Below are 17140 nucleotides of genomic sequence, written 5' to 3'. Positions count from 1 at the left end.
AAATGTGAAAACAAATTAGTCAAATGTAGTGTATTTCTATTGACAGCTGCCTTTCTTGTTTTCTCAGGCTGCCCTTTTAAATGTTGCCCCATTGGCTGCAGTCATGACTACAAGCCCCACTTGTTCTTTGGAAACAATGCAGCTTTACTACACATCTTCATATGAAAAGCTTCATGCTCCTCCTGTATCATCCCCCACATACTTCATCATGAGCTCTTGACCACACATGGTGCATCAAGCACATAGTAGTAATGTTGGAGGAATATAGAAGGAGCAAAGACTCAGACTGTAATTTATTGATGTGTCAGTTGATCACTGATGACTCCATAGTAACTTACTTTATTGATTTGTGACCATTAAGCTATTTGAAAACTGTATTTCTCTGACCATGCTTTTGTGTGAGTATTGATCTCTTTAAATATTGTATTTTTCTGACCATGCTTCTGTTAAAGATATCTTATTTTTTCAGGTTGCAGTTGTTAAAATGAAGTGTACAGAGCGCATTTATGCAATGAAAATTCTAAATAAATGGGAAATGCTTAAAAGGGCAGAGGTAAGTAATACGGTTTTTTAACACAGAGAATTTTTAAAATTAGGAACATTAGGAAGATTACATTGAAGCTCTTCCAGATTAGGAAGAATTATTTCATGGGCATAGGAGCTTCGTTCTTTTCTCTTTTTTTTTTCCTTAAGCTGTTTTAATGCAATCAAGTCTGACAGTCCCTTCCAGGCATCTGTTGTTCTCAGCATTACTGTGTATTCGTTTACCAGACAGTCTGCCCTAGTTCTTACCCGGAATTTATTGGGCAGATTTTTGTTTACAGTAAAGGCAAGTTAAAGACTACATGAAAGCTGAGATTGGTGGTACTATGACATTCACAGCTGTATACAAAAACGTTATGAAAAGGTCTTTCTTCTCTTCCATTCAGAAAGCATGCATTAAGGAGCTTTGCATCCTACAGTTTGTAACAGGATTTGTATAGCTAGTAAAACTATAAATATTTTTGAATCAGAGATTCAGATGGTAAAACAAAACGTGTTAAGAAGGTAAATCTGTTTAAGAAGGGTTTTTTTGGTGAAAGGCGATGTTCACTGTCACAACAAATTGTGTAAATGTAAAGGCGAATGGGTACATCACACATTAGGAGAAGAATACGAGGAATACACAGTGGGAAGCAGCTTCTTAGGTATTTCTAGGATACATACTCCCGTATGATAGAGGAAAACCTTATGGCAGGTATATAATATTACATGAGTTAGCAGATAAATGGGCAATAGATTTGAGGAGAAAAGACATGTACTGCATCAGGACTTGCAGCAGGTCTGTAAGGGGCAAGCAATAGCTGCTTTGCTGAGGTCTGAGCTTGCTGACCCTTCCCTGTCCCATTATTCTGTCCCTTTCCTGACACTTCCTCCCCTCAGCCTGCCCTTCCTAGTCCCTCCCTTCCTTTCAGTGAGTCAGTGCCAGGCCTTTTCCCGTGACAAAATCTCCTCCCTCTTGTTAAGTCCCTCTTCACCACTGCCTTTGCCCGATTTAGTCACAGTCTGTCCCTTCATCCATCCATGCACTTCTTTAGAGGCAGCAGCAGCCGCTGCCACCCGGCTCTCCTTTGAGTTGTCAGGAGATTTCACACCCTGGGCTGTGCTGCATCAGCGGTTCTGCATTAAGCCTTTCCCTGTATGAGGGAAATTTGGTGCCTTTTCTGCGCAGATTTCAGCTGTGTTAATTCATTGGTCAGTATAGAATTATTTTAAACAGAAATCTTTGCAGGGGTCTCCCAAACTCTAATGGAAATACAGCTATGCTGGCTTACTTCTGTCATTTTTAAAGTGATTTCATTAAGTGGCCTAAGTAGATGCAGCTTTTGCATGTAGAGAAGACAGCTGTTTACAAATTGTGTTCTGATCATGCAACTAACTCGTCTTATCCTCTCAGCAGGCATGGAGGATGTATAATGAGCAATAGTTTTCCCAGTACACATTTAGGAAAAGTAACAGTCAAAAGACATTTTCTTTCTGCGGATTTTCCCCGCTTACAAAGGACAATAAAGGAGCTGTCTTCTCTGTGGGACCGCTTTCTCTTTTCATGTTCAGTTTGCTCTCTTGATTTGGCTTTTCTGGATAAGCAGGACATTACAACCTGCATATCAAGTTCATGCAACATCTGATTGTTAAAAATTTCCCAAATGTGGTAAAACTTGTTAGCTTTTAAAATGAAGCCTGCAAGACTACACTAGCCTCTTAAATGGAGAGTTCCACTGAAAAAGCAGACTTCAGGTATTTTATTAATCCACTTCATCTATTATTACATAGAAATGTTATCATCATTATTATGAGTGGTCTAAGAAGCATGTTGTTAACACTGGTTTATGTTTGTTGTGTATGACATAAAACATATCAAGAAGTTAGCAAAATACTGCTTATTCATGTACCGGCTGCAAGAAAAAAACCCATATGGTTGGAAGCCACTGAAATAAAGGAAAGGTTAGTGAATGTCACCTGACATCCATAAATGGGTTGGAAGCAAAAATAGGCATGCCATTTATGTTGATAAGGACCATTTGTATTCGTCGTTCTGACAGCAAAATATATAGTCATTAGAGTATTACTGTTGACAGCTCCAAATAAGTCCTGACTGCCTGATTAGGTAGCCTGTCACACTTTCTCAAGTCACGTCTCAAGGCCTTTTAAGCTAGTGTAAGCAAAGAAGGAGAATTTTATGCTCTGAATTCATGATGCAGTGTTCAGCAGTATTACTGGGTTTTCAGTGTTCATAACATTCCCTCGCTGTTTGAGGTTGCACAGTGTACTGGATCAAGGGACTGATGTCTTCAAAAATAAACAAACTAGTTTTCTGCGTTGGCAGCCTCTTCACATCGTGGTGCCAGGAGAGCTGAGAAGTGCTGTGCTCTGGTGCTGCGGGAAGGGGATAGGATTACTTGGAGCTGCTGTAGCTGCCAGCCTTTTTTGCAGAGCGCTACTTTGGCCTTGCATTCATAAACCATTAAACAACTCAGTTGGCATTTAATTACAATTTGCTTCTCTTTGCACCAGTGGTTACTAATTTATAATGTGGCCACAGCATGGTCTTCTCCAGTAAAAATATAGATTGAATTTTGCTTCCTTTGGGAGAAAAATAGTTGGAGATACATTTGTAAGGTGCAATCAGTATATGATAAGGCTTGGGCCTTACAACATTTTCTAATACATCTGAAGAAGTGGCAATGACAAAAAAAACCAAACAGTTCTTGTCTAGAACCCAAACACTTCAATCTGCAGCTACCAAATATCCTGACAATGCCTGTCTGGATTGAGAGTAGTGGAAGAGTCCCAAGGTCTGTTTCTTGATCGTTTTGATCCAATAAAAATATTAATATATTTTTATTGGGGAAGACTCGCTTGAAGTTTATGAAAGTTGGTTTTATGTAAAGATACTGAGAAAACCTGTTACACAGAGCTTGCTTTTCTGAAGTGTTGCAGTGTGCCGTTTGAAGTAAAGGAAAGATTAGTAGAAATGAAAATGTATTATACAGGACAAAGATAAGACAGTAATAGTAAAATCTGCTTATTTCCCATAGTGTGTTAGCAGTGTCTGGAACTGGGACTGTAATGTAATAAAAGTATACATGAAACTGTTTTCATAAAGGTCTTTATCGGAAGAATCAGACTTACTTTTGTAGAGCCATTATCTTTCTGCTACAGATGATAGTGACAAGTTCTCATTTTCTGACTTTAAAAAATGTTTTGTAAAACTAAGATTTGGCTTTGACTTGAATTGATATGTGGGCTTTTTGTTGTTTGGTGTTGGGGGGGGTGTTGTGTGTTAGTGTGGAGTTTTTGGGGATTGGGGGGGTTGGTGGGGTTTTTTGTTTTGGTTTGGGGTTTTTTATTTTGTTTGGTTTTTTAAAGTCACAGTCAGGATTAGAGTGACTGAATGCCTAAGACCTGCAGAGATTCCCTGGCATGTCGCTTGTGTAGACTGAATTCCAATGAATAGAGACTTCTGTTCAGTAATTTGAAATAATCCCACAAAACATCCATATATATTCATCCTGTGAAAACTACTTGTTGATGTTGACAATGGCTTTTCCCCCCCTCTCTTCTTTAGACAGCTTGCTTCCGAGAGGAGAGAAATGTCTTGGTGAATGGAGATTGTCAGTGGATTACTACATTGCACTATGCCTTTCAAGATGAGAACTATTTGGTATGTTTGATTCATCAGTAAATAAAAGCTTTGGATAGTGAAAGAACTTTATTTTTGGTATATTTTTAAAATATTAGTGCATTAAATCAGTCCACCTCATGCCTCACAGCAGTGTTTCAACATTCTTGTTTTCTCCTTGAAGTAAAACTTCAAAGGGACTAACTGTAACTCCAGAAGAGTGAGAAAGTTGTGTAGGACTGTAGTATATAGAGCTTTAGTTAAGAATCTTAAATTAACTAATCTCCCCTTGCATAAAAAATACCATGTTCAAATTTAGTATTTTTGGTAAGGTTGTGATTAAGTAATCTGAGAGGTGTTAACTCTGTGAAAGTAACAAATATTTTTATTTTATTTTAAACTTCCAGAATGTCTTTTGAAGCAAGATTTTGTTTTAAACTGGCGGAAGTAATTTAAAAGTTTGGTATTTTAAAATCCTTAGGGGAAAAAAGAGCCTATTTCTTAAAAGTATTTCTATAAAGTATGTTTTTAAATCAGCAGGTTGGTCATCTCAGTAATTTGCGAGACCTTAGCAAACATTTATAAAGAAAATCTGTACTCCTGTGACATTTCTTCATGATGGGTTACTAGAGGTGTGACATACAAGCCCTGTTTACTTTAGTCACAGAGTATAGCAGAGTACTGGTTAGGAGCAAAGTCAGTAAAGCCCCAGTATTCTGCAATATACTGAACCATACAGCTTCCCTGTGGCTACTTCAGGCTGGGTTTGCAAACCTGCTGTTTCTGTAACATCTGACACAATTGTAGTGTGAAAGTTTTCACCTTCCTAACACTAGTAGCATGGTAGCAAGTCATGAATATAAATAAGAAAAAATGTATTGATAAAAGCCTGCCAAAGACTTCAGGAACTAAGCAAGAGTTAGAAAATAATCAATCATTTCCACAGATGCTGAAACAAAACATGTTACTTTGTCATGTCCGAAGTATTTCTAGAATAACAAGCATACAGTAAGAAAATACGTAGTCACATCTTAGGCCCTCATTTACAGGCTGTTTCCATTCAGTGGTTTGTGATAGGTCCAGGTTTTTAATCTCTCACAGTTTAGTTATCTCTGGTACTGTTGTATGATTTCAAATCAGCTTATAATTTCAAATTCCTACAGAACCAACCTTCAGACTTGCATAAAAAGCATCCTGTATTGTATTTCCAAGTAGCTTGGAAGAATGGAGCTACCTAAGGAAAAATCATTAACTTTGTGAGGTAACAAGTAATAGTAAAGACAGCACAGAGGGGGAATCTTTTCCCAAAGTTCCCAAAGGCGTTTAGATATTGAAGTTTCACTTGACAGCAGACCGTAGACATCTAGCATCTAATTTAAGATCCAGTATCTGAGAAGGCAACAGTTCTGCCCAGCAGCCAAAGTCAGCAGATTCCCAGCTTGCCTGAGGTCTGCTTCCACATGTGCTGAGATGCTGCCTTCCAATTTGGTCTGTTACTCAGAAACCATCTTCTGTAAATGTCTGGTGCTCACAGATGGAGTGGATCTGCATCGCAGTCACCGTTGTAAATGATGCATGAAGAAAAGGTGAAACGCATCAAGAAATCAATTCATCCAAAAACCTGGACAGAAGGTTCTCTTCCATACCATCTAGTACTTGTCCAGGGACTGAGATCTCTGATCAATTCTCTTTGGAGCTTGAAGAAGTTTATGGCTACATTTTTCCTCATCCTGGAGAGCGCTGCCTTGTTACAGAGCCTGGGCAGATCTGGTTTACTTTTTAGCTGTGCTGTTCATCCATGATCCTTGCAGAATGGAATACAAAGCTGAGATCAAAACAAGAACAGACAACAGAGCTTGGTTTTCCAACCTGGTCCTCTGCAAGAGAAAGCTCTTGGTTCCGGCATTTCCTCCCAGTGGTGTTGGTGCATTATATCTAGTGATTCTTAAATGCAAAACCACATAAGCTAACCCTGAGCAGAAGGAGAGCCTTGTGTCTTCCCCCACCTAGTGCTCTGCCATCTCTGGCTGTATGATGAAGGGTTCAGAACAAGACAAAGAGGAAGTAAGATACTAACAGAAAAATGTAGAAGCTGCCTTTGGAGAGTCTAAAAGTACTTAGGGTTTTATTCTCTCTATTTAATATTAACAGAGCATTTGATAATGCAGAACTTACGTTTAAGCAAGAAATACAAAATTCTATGGAATATGTGTGTTCTGGTGTCCATTTTCTGGTTCTGCTCTTGTAGTTTTAAAACCTTTCAAGCAAATACACGATGTATTACTGTTTTCTAAACAGCCAATTCTTAAATCACATGACATGGAAATGGTAGCATAACTTTTTTCTGGTTCTTAAAAAGCTTTCATAAGAGACAGCCTAAGTCAAGATGGGTTAGATAAGCCTTTGGTGATTTAGCTGAAGCAGATGCGATGTAAGCGCAACATAGTCCATGAATATTGAAAATTTGTATGGGACTTGAAGTTCTCCATCTCTTCCAGATTTGAATCTCTTAATTTTCTTTCCTAGTCTCATTCAAGAAGAAGGGAATATGTGTATCCAACTGCCGTCAGCCTCTCAAAGGCTTCTGAGTACTCATGAAAGTATTTTGATATCCTTTTTTCCTTTGATTTCCAACTACTTTCATCCTGTTTGATGTAGTCACTTCCCTGGAAGAAATGCAATACCTCTAGATTTCAGCATCAGAACAGCCTTTGTTTTAATCCCATAAGAAGGGAGAAGCACCTCCTGGCAAGCAGATCATTTTGAATTGAAAAATTAATACAGTTCCACTTCCTCATAGAAGAGATCTCACCATCTTTCTGTGATCCAGGTGCCTTACTTCATGTGTCACCTGAGTTGCTGTTGAGCTATAAATACTTTGGGAGCTGACAGAAGTGCATTACCTTGTCTCTGAAAGGGAGAATATTTCACTTCCCACAGAAGGCTCTATAAGGTGTCTTTGCCTTGAATTTGACAGAAAATGCTTCAAGATAATATCCCTTTTAAAAGATTTATGGTTTCTGTCTGTAGCATTTTGTTTTCAAGCATAATTGTTGCATGTGTACAGTGTTCAGTACATGCTTAAAGTTTCTTGGAGCAATATACACAGATCGATTTCAACATAAGTGATGCAATTTGCCTATCAGATTAAGCCGTAATTTGAATAAGATAGAGGAAAATACCAAAACTTGTGGCTTTTGGAGTCGCTATTTTAATCCAAAAGATAGTGAGGAAATTGTTAATATTGTACTTTATGTTGCTTGCATTCCTATCTTCTTTAATTTGCTTCCCTTGTGGAAGATGAATCTGTGGCATGGACAGTGGATTCTAGGTTGCTTTACTTTGAGGAGAAAAATAAGATGACTGCTTTGGAAATTTAACTCCAGAATAAGCAAAGTTAGTCCTAAAACCATGTATCAAATCATCTTGGGAAACATGAAACAAAATTGCTCAAGACTGGTAGTACTACATGAAGTCATTATACTTGAAGTGATGCTCTGGATTTAGGTGGATGTTGCTAGGAAATACCTGAAACATAATCCTTGTTTTGTGGTATGAGAAACAAATAGCATGCCTGAGTCTTCTTCTTTTATGTCACCCTATCAGTTTTGGTCTTTTCCATGGTTAGGGTGATGGCTGATTGGCCTAGGAGGCTGTTTACATTTTCATTGAAATATATTCAAAGGAACGTTAATCTTTGACTTCTAAATTTCCCACTTTAGTGCCTCTGGCTTGGCAGTGCTTTTGGCTTGTTATGGGCATCCATGTGTAGTACAGTAATGTAATGTATAGTGTCATCAAGTGCCTGCCAGCTGTGGTATGCATCCATGATGTGGAATGTGCCAAGATGAGCATTTGAAGATGTTGATGTGATACGTGCCACTTTAGGAACAACGAGTAGTATTGAAATGGTACCAAAACTGAAAGTAGTAACTAAATGTATATTTTAGACTAAGCTGCATCAATTATTGAGTTTAACTATACATTTTCTTTCATAATCCTCTGGATGTTTGCAGTTTAAGAGTTGGTAACCTACATTAGTTTTGATGATATTAGGTAATTTTCTTTGTGATACTAGTTAAGACAAAAATAAACTCACCCTGATTTACTTGTTTGTTGCTGCCATATTTTATTTGGGCTTTTTTTATCATAGGAACTAAATGCTGATGTGTCATTCTTACTGTGATTATGAAAGGAATATGTCTTTTTATACTAAGTAAGTAAATAAGTAAAACAGAAGACCACCAATTTTGACTACTTTTCACAGGCATAGAAAAAAAATAGTGAAAGGGTTTTTTTCAGGGGTTCACTGATGAACTGTAATTTTTTTTCTTGCCAGCTGTCTCTCAGTACTTGATTGCTTTATTTCCATATTTTCAGTATCTGGTGATGGACTACTATGTTGGTGGTGACTTGCTGACACTTCTCAGTAAGTTTGAAGACAAGCTTCCTGAAGATATGGCTAGGTTCTACATTGGTGAAATGGTGCTTGCTATACATTCCATACATGAGCTGCATTATGTGCACAGGTAAAATACCTTCTCATTTGGCAAAAACTACATGTACAGTTATATGAAGTTAATCCCAAAGACACTGCTATATATGCAAATGGACACAGTAGCCAAAGGCAAACTGCTATGGATACATGCTTACTTTATGCTGTACAATAGCTCTATAAGCTACTTTTTTTTAAATATCAAGTTTTGATGGATTGATATCAGAAGCAGTGACATTTATCTGACTAACCTTTTAAAGTGTCTTCTATTTTTAATCAGGGCTCTTGACTTATTCTCAATTCACTTAATAAATATTTATCTGCCTTTGTCCAAGCAACCTAGAAGTTTGAAGGGGTTTGAAATGGTTTGAACTTTCTACAGATGTTTAGATATTCTGCAAAATTTATGCACAGTAAGCCCATGATAGCATCAGTGCATGTACTTACCTGAGGTCATTCTCAAACAGATTTTGTAATCAGTGGGCATGTGCTGGTCTAGTTTTGCACACAAGATGTGTATTCCAAATTAGTGGCTACCATCAAGTAAACTTAGGTTGTGGTTGGTAGTAGCTTGTACAGTTAAAGTTTAAAAAGTATAGGGAATTCTCAACTATAATTCTTTGAACTCTTCCGTTTGCACTTTGATTGCTGTTTTAAAAATTAAAAAGAGAAGACATTTAAACTCTCTAAAACTCCTGTGAGTAAATGTGGGCAATATTTGGGGATTTAATAATGTTACCGCCTCAGAGAAGTTCACCAGAGGCAGCATTGCACCAATTTCCAAGGATGGTGGCCTAACTTGCTGAGCAGCTACATCTTTTCGTGGGGCTGAATGAAGGTCTGTTGTGGCAATAGGAGTATGTGGCTCTGTGGCCAAAACACGTGCTTTGAACAGGACATGTGCCAATGCCCAAAAAATTACTGCTTGGCAACTGGAATGGATTAGGAGGAAGCATGATTGCTCTGGAGAGGGTTTCAAGGACCCTTTAAGGGCTTATACGACCTGTCAGCTGTAGAGAGGAGACAGTGGAGCTCAGAGAGGAGTCATTAAGCCTTTGTGAACAGCAGTACTGGTCCCTGAGGCAAGTGAGAGCTGCATGCCAAGCAAAGATTGGCTCATGATGCAAGTGGCACTGTGAGGAATGCTCTTCAAAAAACAAACAAACAAATCAGTGTATACTTGTATATTAGTTTTCATAGTCCCCTGCAACTACTGAGCTTGACTGGTGCTTGTGGGACTGTAAGAGAATGCTGACAATATCTGGAACTGAAATGTATGGAATAAGTTTAACAGTACAGAATTACTAATTAATTTGCTGGGGAAGCATAGTGACATAGTCCAATTGTCTCAGCACATATTTTTGTGTATTATCATAAGTAAATATGCATTTAAATTTATGTAGACAGGCATAGATTAGCATTTATTATTTTGTATTAAGACTGCTAATGAGTAGCAGTATTAGTGACATTTCAGTAATTAATTTCAGAGCATTAACCCTTGGTTAAAAAAGGTTAATTCCAGTTTGTGTTGGAAAAACGTATCAAGTTGGCAGAATTTTTACACATATGAGAAGCCTTTGTTAAGTCTGTCACAGTTTTTCTCACAAATCTCAAGTGTGAGTCTGGAATTCAGCACCTTAAAAATCAGCCATTGTCAGCTTCCACATCTGTGTAGCAAGGTGTATTAGAACACCTTATTTTTGTTTACTCCTAGTAATTCTAGTCTCCTTCTCAAAGATTAAACTGGAGGTATTGTACAATTTTTAAGTTTTTCAACACATGTAGTGGCATTTGGAACCTCACATTTGAAAAGAAATACAGATTTCATGGTGCAACAAAACTGGTGGGTTTAAGGTTGGTCAAGAGGAGAGAGTCATAAATTGTACCATAAAAAGAGTTTACATCTGTGGGTAAAATTCTGTGTTGATCCAAGATTAATATTTACAAGCAGAGCTAATATTGTGTGTTTAAATCTTTTCACGTCTTTCTGTTACAACAGGGACATAAAGCCGGATAATGTTCTTTTGGACATGAATGGCCACATACGACTGGCAGACTTTGGGTCCTGTCTGAAAATGAGTGAAGATGGCACAGTATGTATAAAGCAAAATTTATTTGGGTTGCTGGTAGTGGAGCCTTAGAAGTGAGTTGCTGCTTTTAAAGAGATTTAGACATCATCAGTGTGCATAAGGGAGGTGATAGATTGGTAACTTTCTGACACGCTAAAAATTGAGGGTACAGTATAACTCAACATACTTAAATGCGTTTTTGAAACCTTCATCTCCTTGTTTTACAGGCTGCTAACTTTTAAAGTTAGCCTCTGCTATATTTTTCTAATGTTCACTTTTTGTTCTAATGACCATTTAAGTGGGGGAAACGGTCAGTGACCAGCTACACCAGTTAGGCACACACAAATGTGGAGTCGCCATCCAAACAGATGCGTAGATGTGGCACTTGGGGATATGGTTTAGCTGGACTTTGCAGTGCTCAGTTAACAGCTGATCTTAAAGGTCTTTTCCAACCTAAATGATTGTCTTGATTCTATAATTAATAAGCAGTTTGTTTTATATGCCTCTGACAAATGGAACAGCAACATGATGGTAATTGGCCATCTTGTGCAGCAGATTGGATATACCTCTAAAAGATAAATGTGACAGGTTTTGTTTGTTTTGCCTCGTTTAGGGCACTTCCAGGGTGCCAGTCCTGCCAAGGTATGACATGCAGCATCGTTCACTGGTTTTGGCACAAAGTCACATCTTGTTGATGTTCTCTAGTCATAAATGCCTGTCAAAGCTTTACCATAAAAAATGCAAAATGAAGGAGCCATTAGAATTGACAACATATTCCTAGAGGTTAGAGCTGTGCTGCCCTGATGGTCAGGGCTTCCCCACTACTTGGGCACAGAGTAATTTCCCCACTTTATTCCTGTAGTGAATCCAGTTGCACATTGGGCAATAAACATTAAACTGATTTCAGACATAATAAAACTTACCCAGGAAATTTGTTCTGTGATCTTCAAATTAAACTGTAAAATTCAGGAGTAGGACCTGATCTCCCTACTTACTCCTTTTTCATTTCAACTTCTGGCAATGAATTGCAGTTTTAAAGTATGAACAGCCACAAAGGCAAAATATATTTTGTCTTTCTGCTTTCACAATATCTGTGATTATTTTGGGTTTCTGCTGTGTTCAGAATAAAACATACCGATGTTATGTAGCAGTAGAATGGAACTTAATCTCTGCAGTCTTTGTTACTTTCTTAATATTTTCTTTGTTATGTTGCTGTGATTTTATAGATATCTTCCTTCTCCATAATCATGTCATGGTGTCTCTGTTTTCCAGAAATACTAGTGTTTGAGTAAAAAAGTTCCTGAGAGATACTGGAAACTTATGAGAATTATGTTTGCCTTATTTTTAAGGTACAGTCATCAGTAGCAGTGGGTACTCCTGACTACATCTCTCCTGAAATACTGCAAGCGATGGAAGATGGAATGGGGAAATATGGGCCTGAATGTGACTGGTGGTCACTGGGTGTCTGCATGTATGAAATGCTGTATGGTGAAACACCCTTCTATGCAGAGTCACTAGTGGAAACCTATGGGAAGATTATGAATCATGAAGTAAGAGTTGTATTAAATCTCTTGTGTTCTAAGTTTATAATGTTTACAGAGCAACTTGTCACTTACAGATATTGAAGTGATGGTAGTTTTTTGCTTTTTCACAGTTCTCTGAACTGCAGAAATTTAATTCTTTGACAAATTGGAATTTTTCTCTAAATGCTGATGTTCTTGTTGGAAAATCTAAGCAATCATCACAAAATCAAAATTAAAGTCTGCTCTTGTGTCAGCTTCCTCTGGACTGTGCAGGAGAAATGAAGTAATGCATTATTTGCACAGCTGTGCACATTTTCTGTCACACTTATAACAGTATCAAAAAGTGGACCAGTGTAGACCTGAGCTGCATGAAGAACCTGAGTTTGGGAGGAGTTGCCTGGAGTGGCAGTGGGTAGAAAAACATGAGCTGCATGAAGAATGTGAGGTCAGGGGCTTTGTCCAGGGTCAGAGTGGTAGGGAAACATTGGAACTTGGGGGTGCATTTTGAACATTAGACAGTATGAATAAAGCAGTCCCTGGTGTCCTTTCACGAGCTCTGTTAGAAGGAGGTGGTCGTGTGCATACTCCAGGTAGCCAGAAGCTGTTGCATAGGAGAGTGTGTTCCTCCATTTTCTCCTCCCCGGGTTTACGGTGCTGGACTCTCACCATGAAGCAGTGATGGATAGGATGTGAAATCCTTGCCAGAGCTGACATCCTTACTGTGATGAATATTAATCTCTTCTGTTGCTTGAATTTCTTCAATGAACTAGCTGATTGCAACTGTAACCAGTGTAAACTTGTTACTCTGTTAAAATATGACTGTATGCTTTTCATTGAAAGTTTTAAAGTTTCATTTCATTTATGAGGGTTTGGTCCTTAATTATTTCATTTTTAAACTTGAAAAGTTGTATTATAATATATGTATTTATATATATAAATATATCAGCAGCTTGATCTACTGGGCGGCATCTCTGCCCAAGAAAGAGGGGTTGAAACTAGGATGATCTTTCTGGTTCCTTCCAACCCAAACCATTCTATGATTCTGTGATATGTGTAAATATGCTACTGTCTTTTATTGGAAAGCAAACAAACAAACCAATAACAAAAAAACCCCAACCAACCAACCAAAAGACCCCCCCCCAAAAGCCCTTCCTGGCTATACAGCAGTAGTAGTAACATGCTAAAATACAAATAAAGTTTTCCCAGTTTTTTCAATCTACAGTAATTTCAGTTGTTAGTGGTAATTAGAATTTTTAGATCTTATGTTTGTTTATGATAATAGAAATACTTTCTAAATGTAGATTATATTTTGGTAAGAAAAACAGGTATTTAACTTAAAAATTAGAAAAATACATTTTAAATATGATAGCATAAAGAATTGACCAACATCATGGGGTTTTAAGAGCTGAAATTAATTTAATCTCAAGGAGTACATCTCCAGGAGATCAACGGGACCTCTGACTAAGAATACCAGTGAGAGTCTGTTTTTATTGTACGATCTTTAATATATTGTTGTGTGTAAAAATTCTGGTATGTCTTTTAAAAAAAGTTTACTTTTCCTAACAGAGTTACTGTAATCACAGATCAAACAGATCTGTTTTAAAGAAATTGAAAAATGATTTCTTGTCTTTGAAATCCAATTTAAGACAAAAAATCTGTCACTGAATAGATTGAATTGTGCTCTGTCATTGCTCACTGTAACTAGAACAGTATTTGACTATTCATCTCCAGTTTTATTGGTGTAATTTTATGGTTTTTTTGAAACTACAGTTGACAGTTTTGGAATTAATTCCTTCTCTAAAAATTTCTCTATTTGTTTTGTTTTCTAGGAACGGTTTCAGTTTCCATCCCATGTTACAGATGTATCTGAAGAAGCAAAAGATCTTATTCAGCGACTTATCTGCAGCAGGGAGCGTAGACTGGGACAGAATGGAATAGAGGATTTTAAGTCTCATGCATTTTTTGAAGGACTTAATTGGGATAACATCCGAAACCTAGAAGCACCTTACATTCCAGAAGTTAGCAGTCCTTCTGACACCTCAAACTTTGATGTAGATGATGATGTACTAAGAAATCCAGTGAGTGTTTGTTTTAAAATATTACTAATGGAAGTGTGCATCTTGCTGCACTGTAAGGTAGTAATGAGAACTTACTTCAAAATAAATAAAGTAAGAGATTAAAAATAAGTCGCTCCAAACGTGAAGAATTCAAGTTTTTCACCTCTTTGGCATTTTGTGCTATCAGAAATCATAAGCTGCTTTTTTAAATGGTAGCACTTGCCAAAATGCATTACTGTTACATGGTCGGAGTTAAAACATATTTAGGTGGGGAAAAAAGCCCATTAGTTGCCCTTTCAATTTATCTTTACAGGGAGCTAGTATTTGGATTTGTTTCTTCTCAAAGGTGAAATAAAATCTGTCTTTAGAAATACACATATAGTCTCTGTGTAGCTTGCAAGCACAGCTGTCCAAGTGAGAGGACTCATCCTGCTACTTCTCCACTCACTTAAGAACCAGGAGGTTGGTTCTTGGAGTAAGGAACATTGGTGTTCCACTCCTCCATTTCTGTTGTCTTGTAGTTTACAAATGGGCCAGGAGGAGAGAGCTTTTGTGGTAATTTGTTCACCAGCTTGTACTCCAAGAAATGAAGAGCTTTTGGCATGTTTTTCGATTACATGTCTGACAGTAACTAGAACACAATGACTAACAGCATGCATTTTGGTGCCAGGTCACTTTTAATTAGGAACTTGAAATTTCGGGTTTCCTTTTACTGGCTGCATCGTGCTTTGAACTTGTTGAAATGCTGCCCTTTCAAGTGCCAGTTCAAGAGGCTCCGAAATTCAAGTCATTCTGTTAGGTGACCTAATCTGAAATAAAGCTTGTCCAGAGGCAGTGGAGCATAACTGCCAATTGTCAGTTGGTGTATTAAGAAAAATCTTTCCATTAGCTGTCTCTCTTTTAGCTGTTGAGGCTTAATGAAATGCTTTTCACTCTGTATGGGTTCTCTGTTGGGTTTTCATGCACATTGTTTTCATGCAGGAAGTGGTGCCACCAAGTTCTCATACAGGCTTTTCTGGATTGCATTTACCATTCGTTGGGTTTACATACACAACTGATAGGTAAGCAAAGGATATGTTCTTCATTAAACTTGTTTCCCAAATGCAGCTAATTCCTGGGAATTCTCATTTTTATAAACATGTGGAAAGGTTGATGTCCATAGGTATACCTGTGGCTAAACTTTTATCCCTTGTTTTTTGTTTTTCAAATGTCTGAACATATTTTGATCCTGTTTGCCAAGCTTAGGTGCGTTTGTATTTGATATTTTATCTATTTGAAATGAAAGAAAGTTAAGGGACTAGATGTGTCAATTGCAGTTCCTGCCTTGAGAGGCTGAGAGCAAGTCTTGTCCACAATGGACATCTGCCAGGAACTGTTCAGGATTATCTCATTGCTCCACTGTCCTGCTGGTGTAGACCAAGTTAACACAGAAGGTTCTGAGCCTGGACAAAGTGGCTCACTTTGCATATCTTTGAAATGTCCTCCCTCTGACTTCAGAGATCTCTCAAACATATGCTTATCTCTGATCTTAAGGTATTATGGCCTGTTTGTTATTCTGTTATTTCTCTTTGCTGGGGTTTGTTACCCCATGAACCCAAAACATGCATGTCATCCTTTTCACAGTGAGATGATATGCCGTAACTTAAATCCATCTTTGCCTTGCTTTAAACTAAACTTTTGGGGTTGTCCCTCAGCTATCTTAGTGCAGGTACATTTACCTGCTTCCTTTCCTGCCAGGTGCCTGTAACCTTTGGCATGGGAGAGTTAACATTTTCAATCATGTAGGCAGTTTGTGAAGTGAAGGTACATCTGCATCATTGAAGTCCTGCATGCAGGTATCTTAATTCTACAGCAATTGCACAGTAGCTAGGGAATAATAAGTTTACCCTGAGAATTGTCTCTACAGTAACAATTACTGCACTAATTGTACTTGTCAATTTAAGGTGCGTATTTGGTGGAATCCCAGCATGTCCCAGCTATAGACTGCTGTGAGTATTTATTAAAATGTCCTAACTTACGTATTTCTGTTCAGCTCTTTATCTGATAGAGGCACTTTAAAGAATGTGCTGCAGTCTGACACTGTAACCAAAGATACGGATGTACAGCGCGACTTAAAGAACACTTCACAAATAGAAGGCTATGAAAAGAAAATACGGAAATTAGAGCAAGAAAAGCAGGATTTGAACAGAAAACTGCAAGGTTAGTGGTTTATATTTGTTTGGATTCTTAGTTCTGCTCATTGGAACATATTTGATTGAAAATCTTTTCCTTTCTTTTTGGATTTTAAGAATCTACACAGACAATGCAGAACCTCCAAGGTCCAGTGTGTGTTACAGCAAATACAAGCCGTGATAAGGAGATTAAAAAATTAAATGAAGAAATTGAACGGTTGAAGAACAAATTAACAGGTAAGCCTCTGGCATGGTAATTATAGTAATGCAATTTATTTTGCAATAAGTAGAATTAATGTTCTTGAAGTATTTAAAAAACAAAGGGTTTTTTAAAGCCTAGTTCAATATTAAGAGGCATTTCAGTTTTTTCTAGATGAACGCTTAACTAATTCTTCCACTTGCTTGGCTTGATTGCACATACTAGCATGGAAAGTCCAGAGTGTGATGAATTGTGTGGATGGATTTAGTTAAGTATTTTGTGTGATACTTGTTTCCCTAAAAATCTCAAGAGATCCTGTGCTCTTACTCCTCCATTTGGGGAGGAGTATTGAGTTGGAAAGGTTTTATTTGGAGGCAGGTGTAAGAGAGGAGATAGAAGTCTGGCTGCTCTTCAGTAACATAAAGGAGTAGATGAGGGAATGTGTAATAGTAGTTCACATTTAA

General features: G+C 37.7%; 1 protein-coding gene across 19 annotated transcripts in view; it reads left to right on the top strand.

Annotated features, from left to right (window-relative positions):
* CDC42BPB (CDC42 binding protein kinase beta) overlaps positions 1-17140 on the top strand; it is a 92842-nt gene that overhangs the window by 40750 nt on the left and 34952 nt on the right. For all 19 annotated transcript variants that reach the window (XM_042048162.1, XM_042048161.1, XM_042048168.1 and 16 more), the window contains exons 3-11: positions 470-553; positions 4109-4204; positions 8543-8691; positions 10657-10750; positions 12076-12276; positions 14079-14327; positions 15288-15367; positions 16339-16505; positions 16595-16714. In XM_042048162.1, the coding sequence (XP_041904096.1) occupies positions 470-553; positions 4109-4204; positions 8543-8691; positions 10657-10750; positions 12076-12276; positions 14079-14327; positions 15288-15367; positions 16339-16505; positions 16595-16714 (1240 nt within the window). The remainder of the gene's footprint in view (positions 1-469; positions 554-4108; positions 4205-8542; positions 8692-10656; positions 10751-12075; positions 12277-14078; positions 14328-15287; positions 15368-16338; positions 16506-16594; positions 16715-17140) is intronic.

Source organism: Corvus kubaryi, unplaced genomic scaffold, assembly GCF_017639235.1.
Source record: "Corvus kubaryi isolate FWS band 111438036 unplaced genomic scaffold, C.kubaryi_AGA036_p1.0 66, whole genome shotgun sequence".
NCBI lineage: Eukaryota > Metazoa > Chordata > Aves > Passeriformes > Corvidae > Corvus > Corvus kubaryi.
Note: the sequence above shows the minus strand (reverse complement) of the source record. Positions and strands in the feature narration are given on the sequence as shown.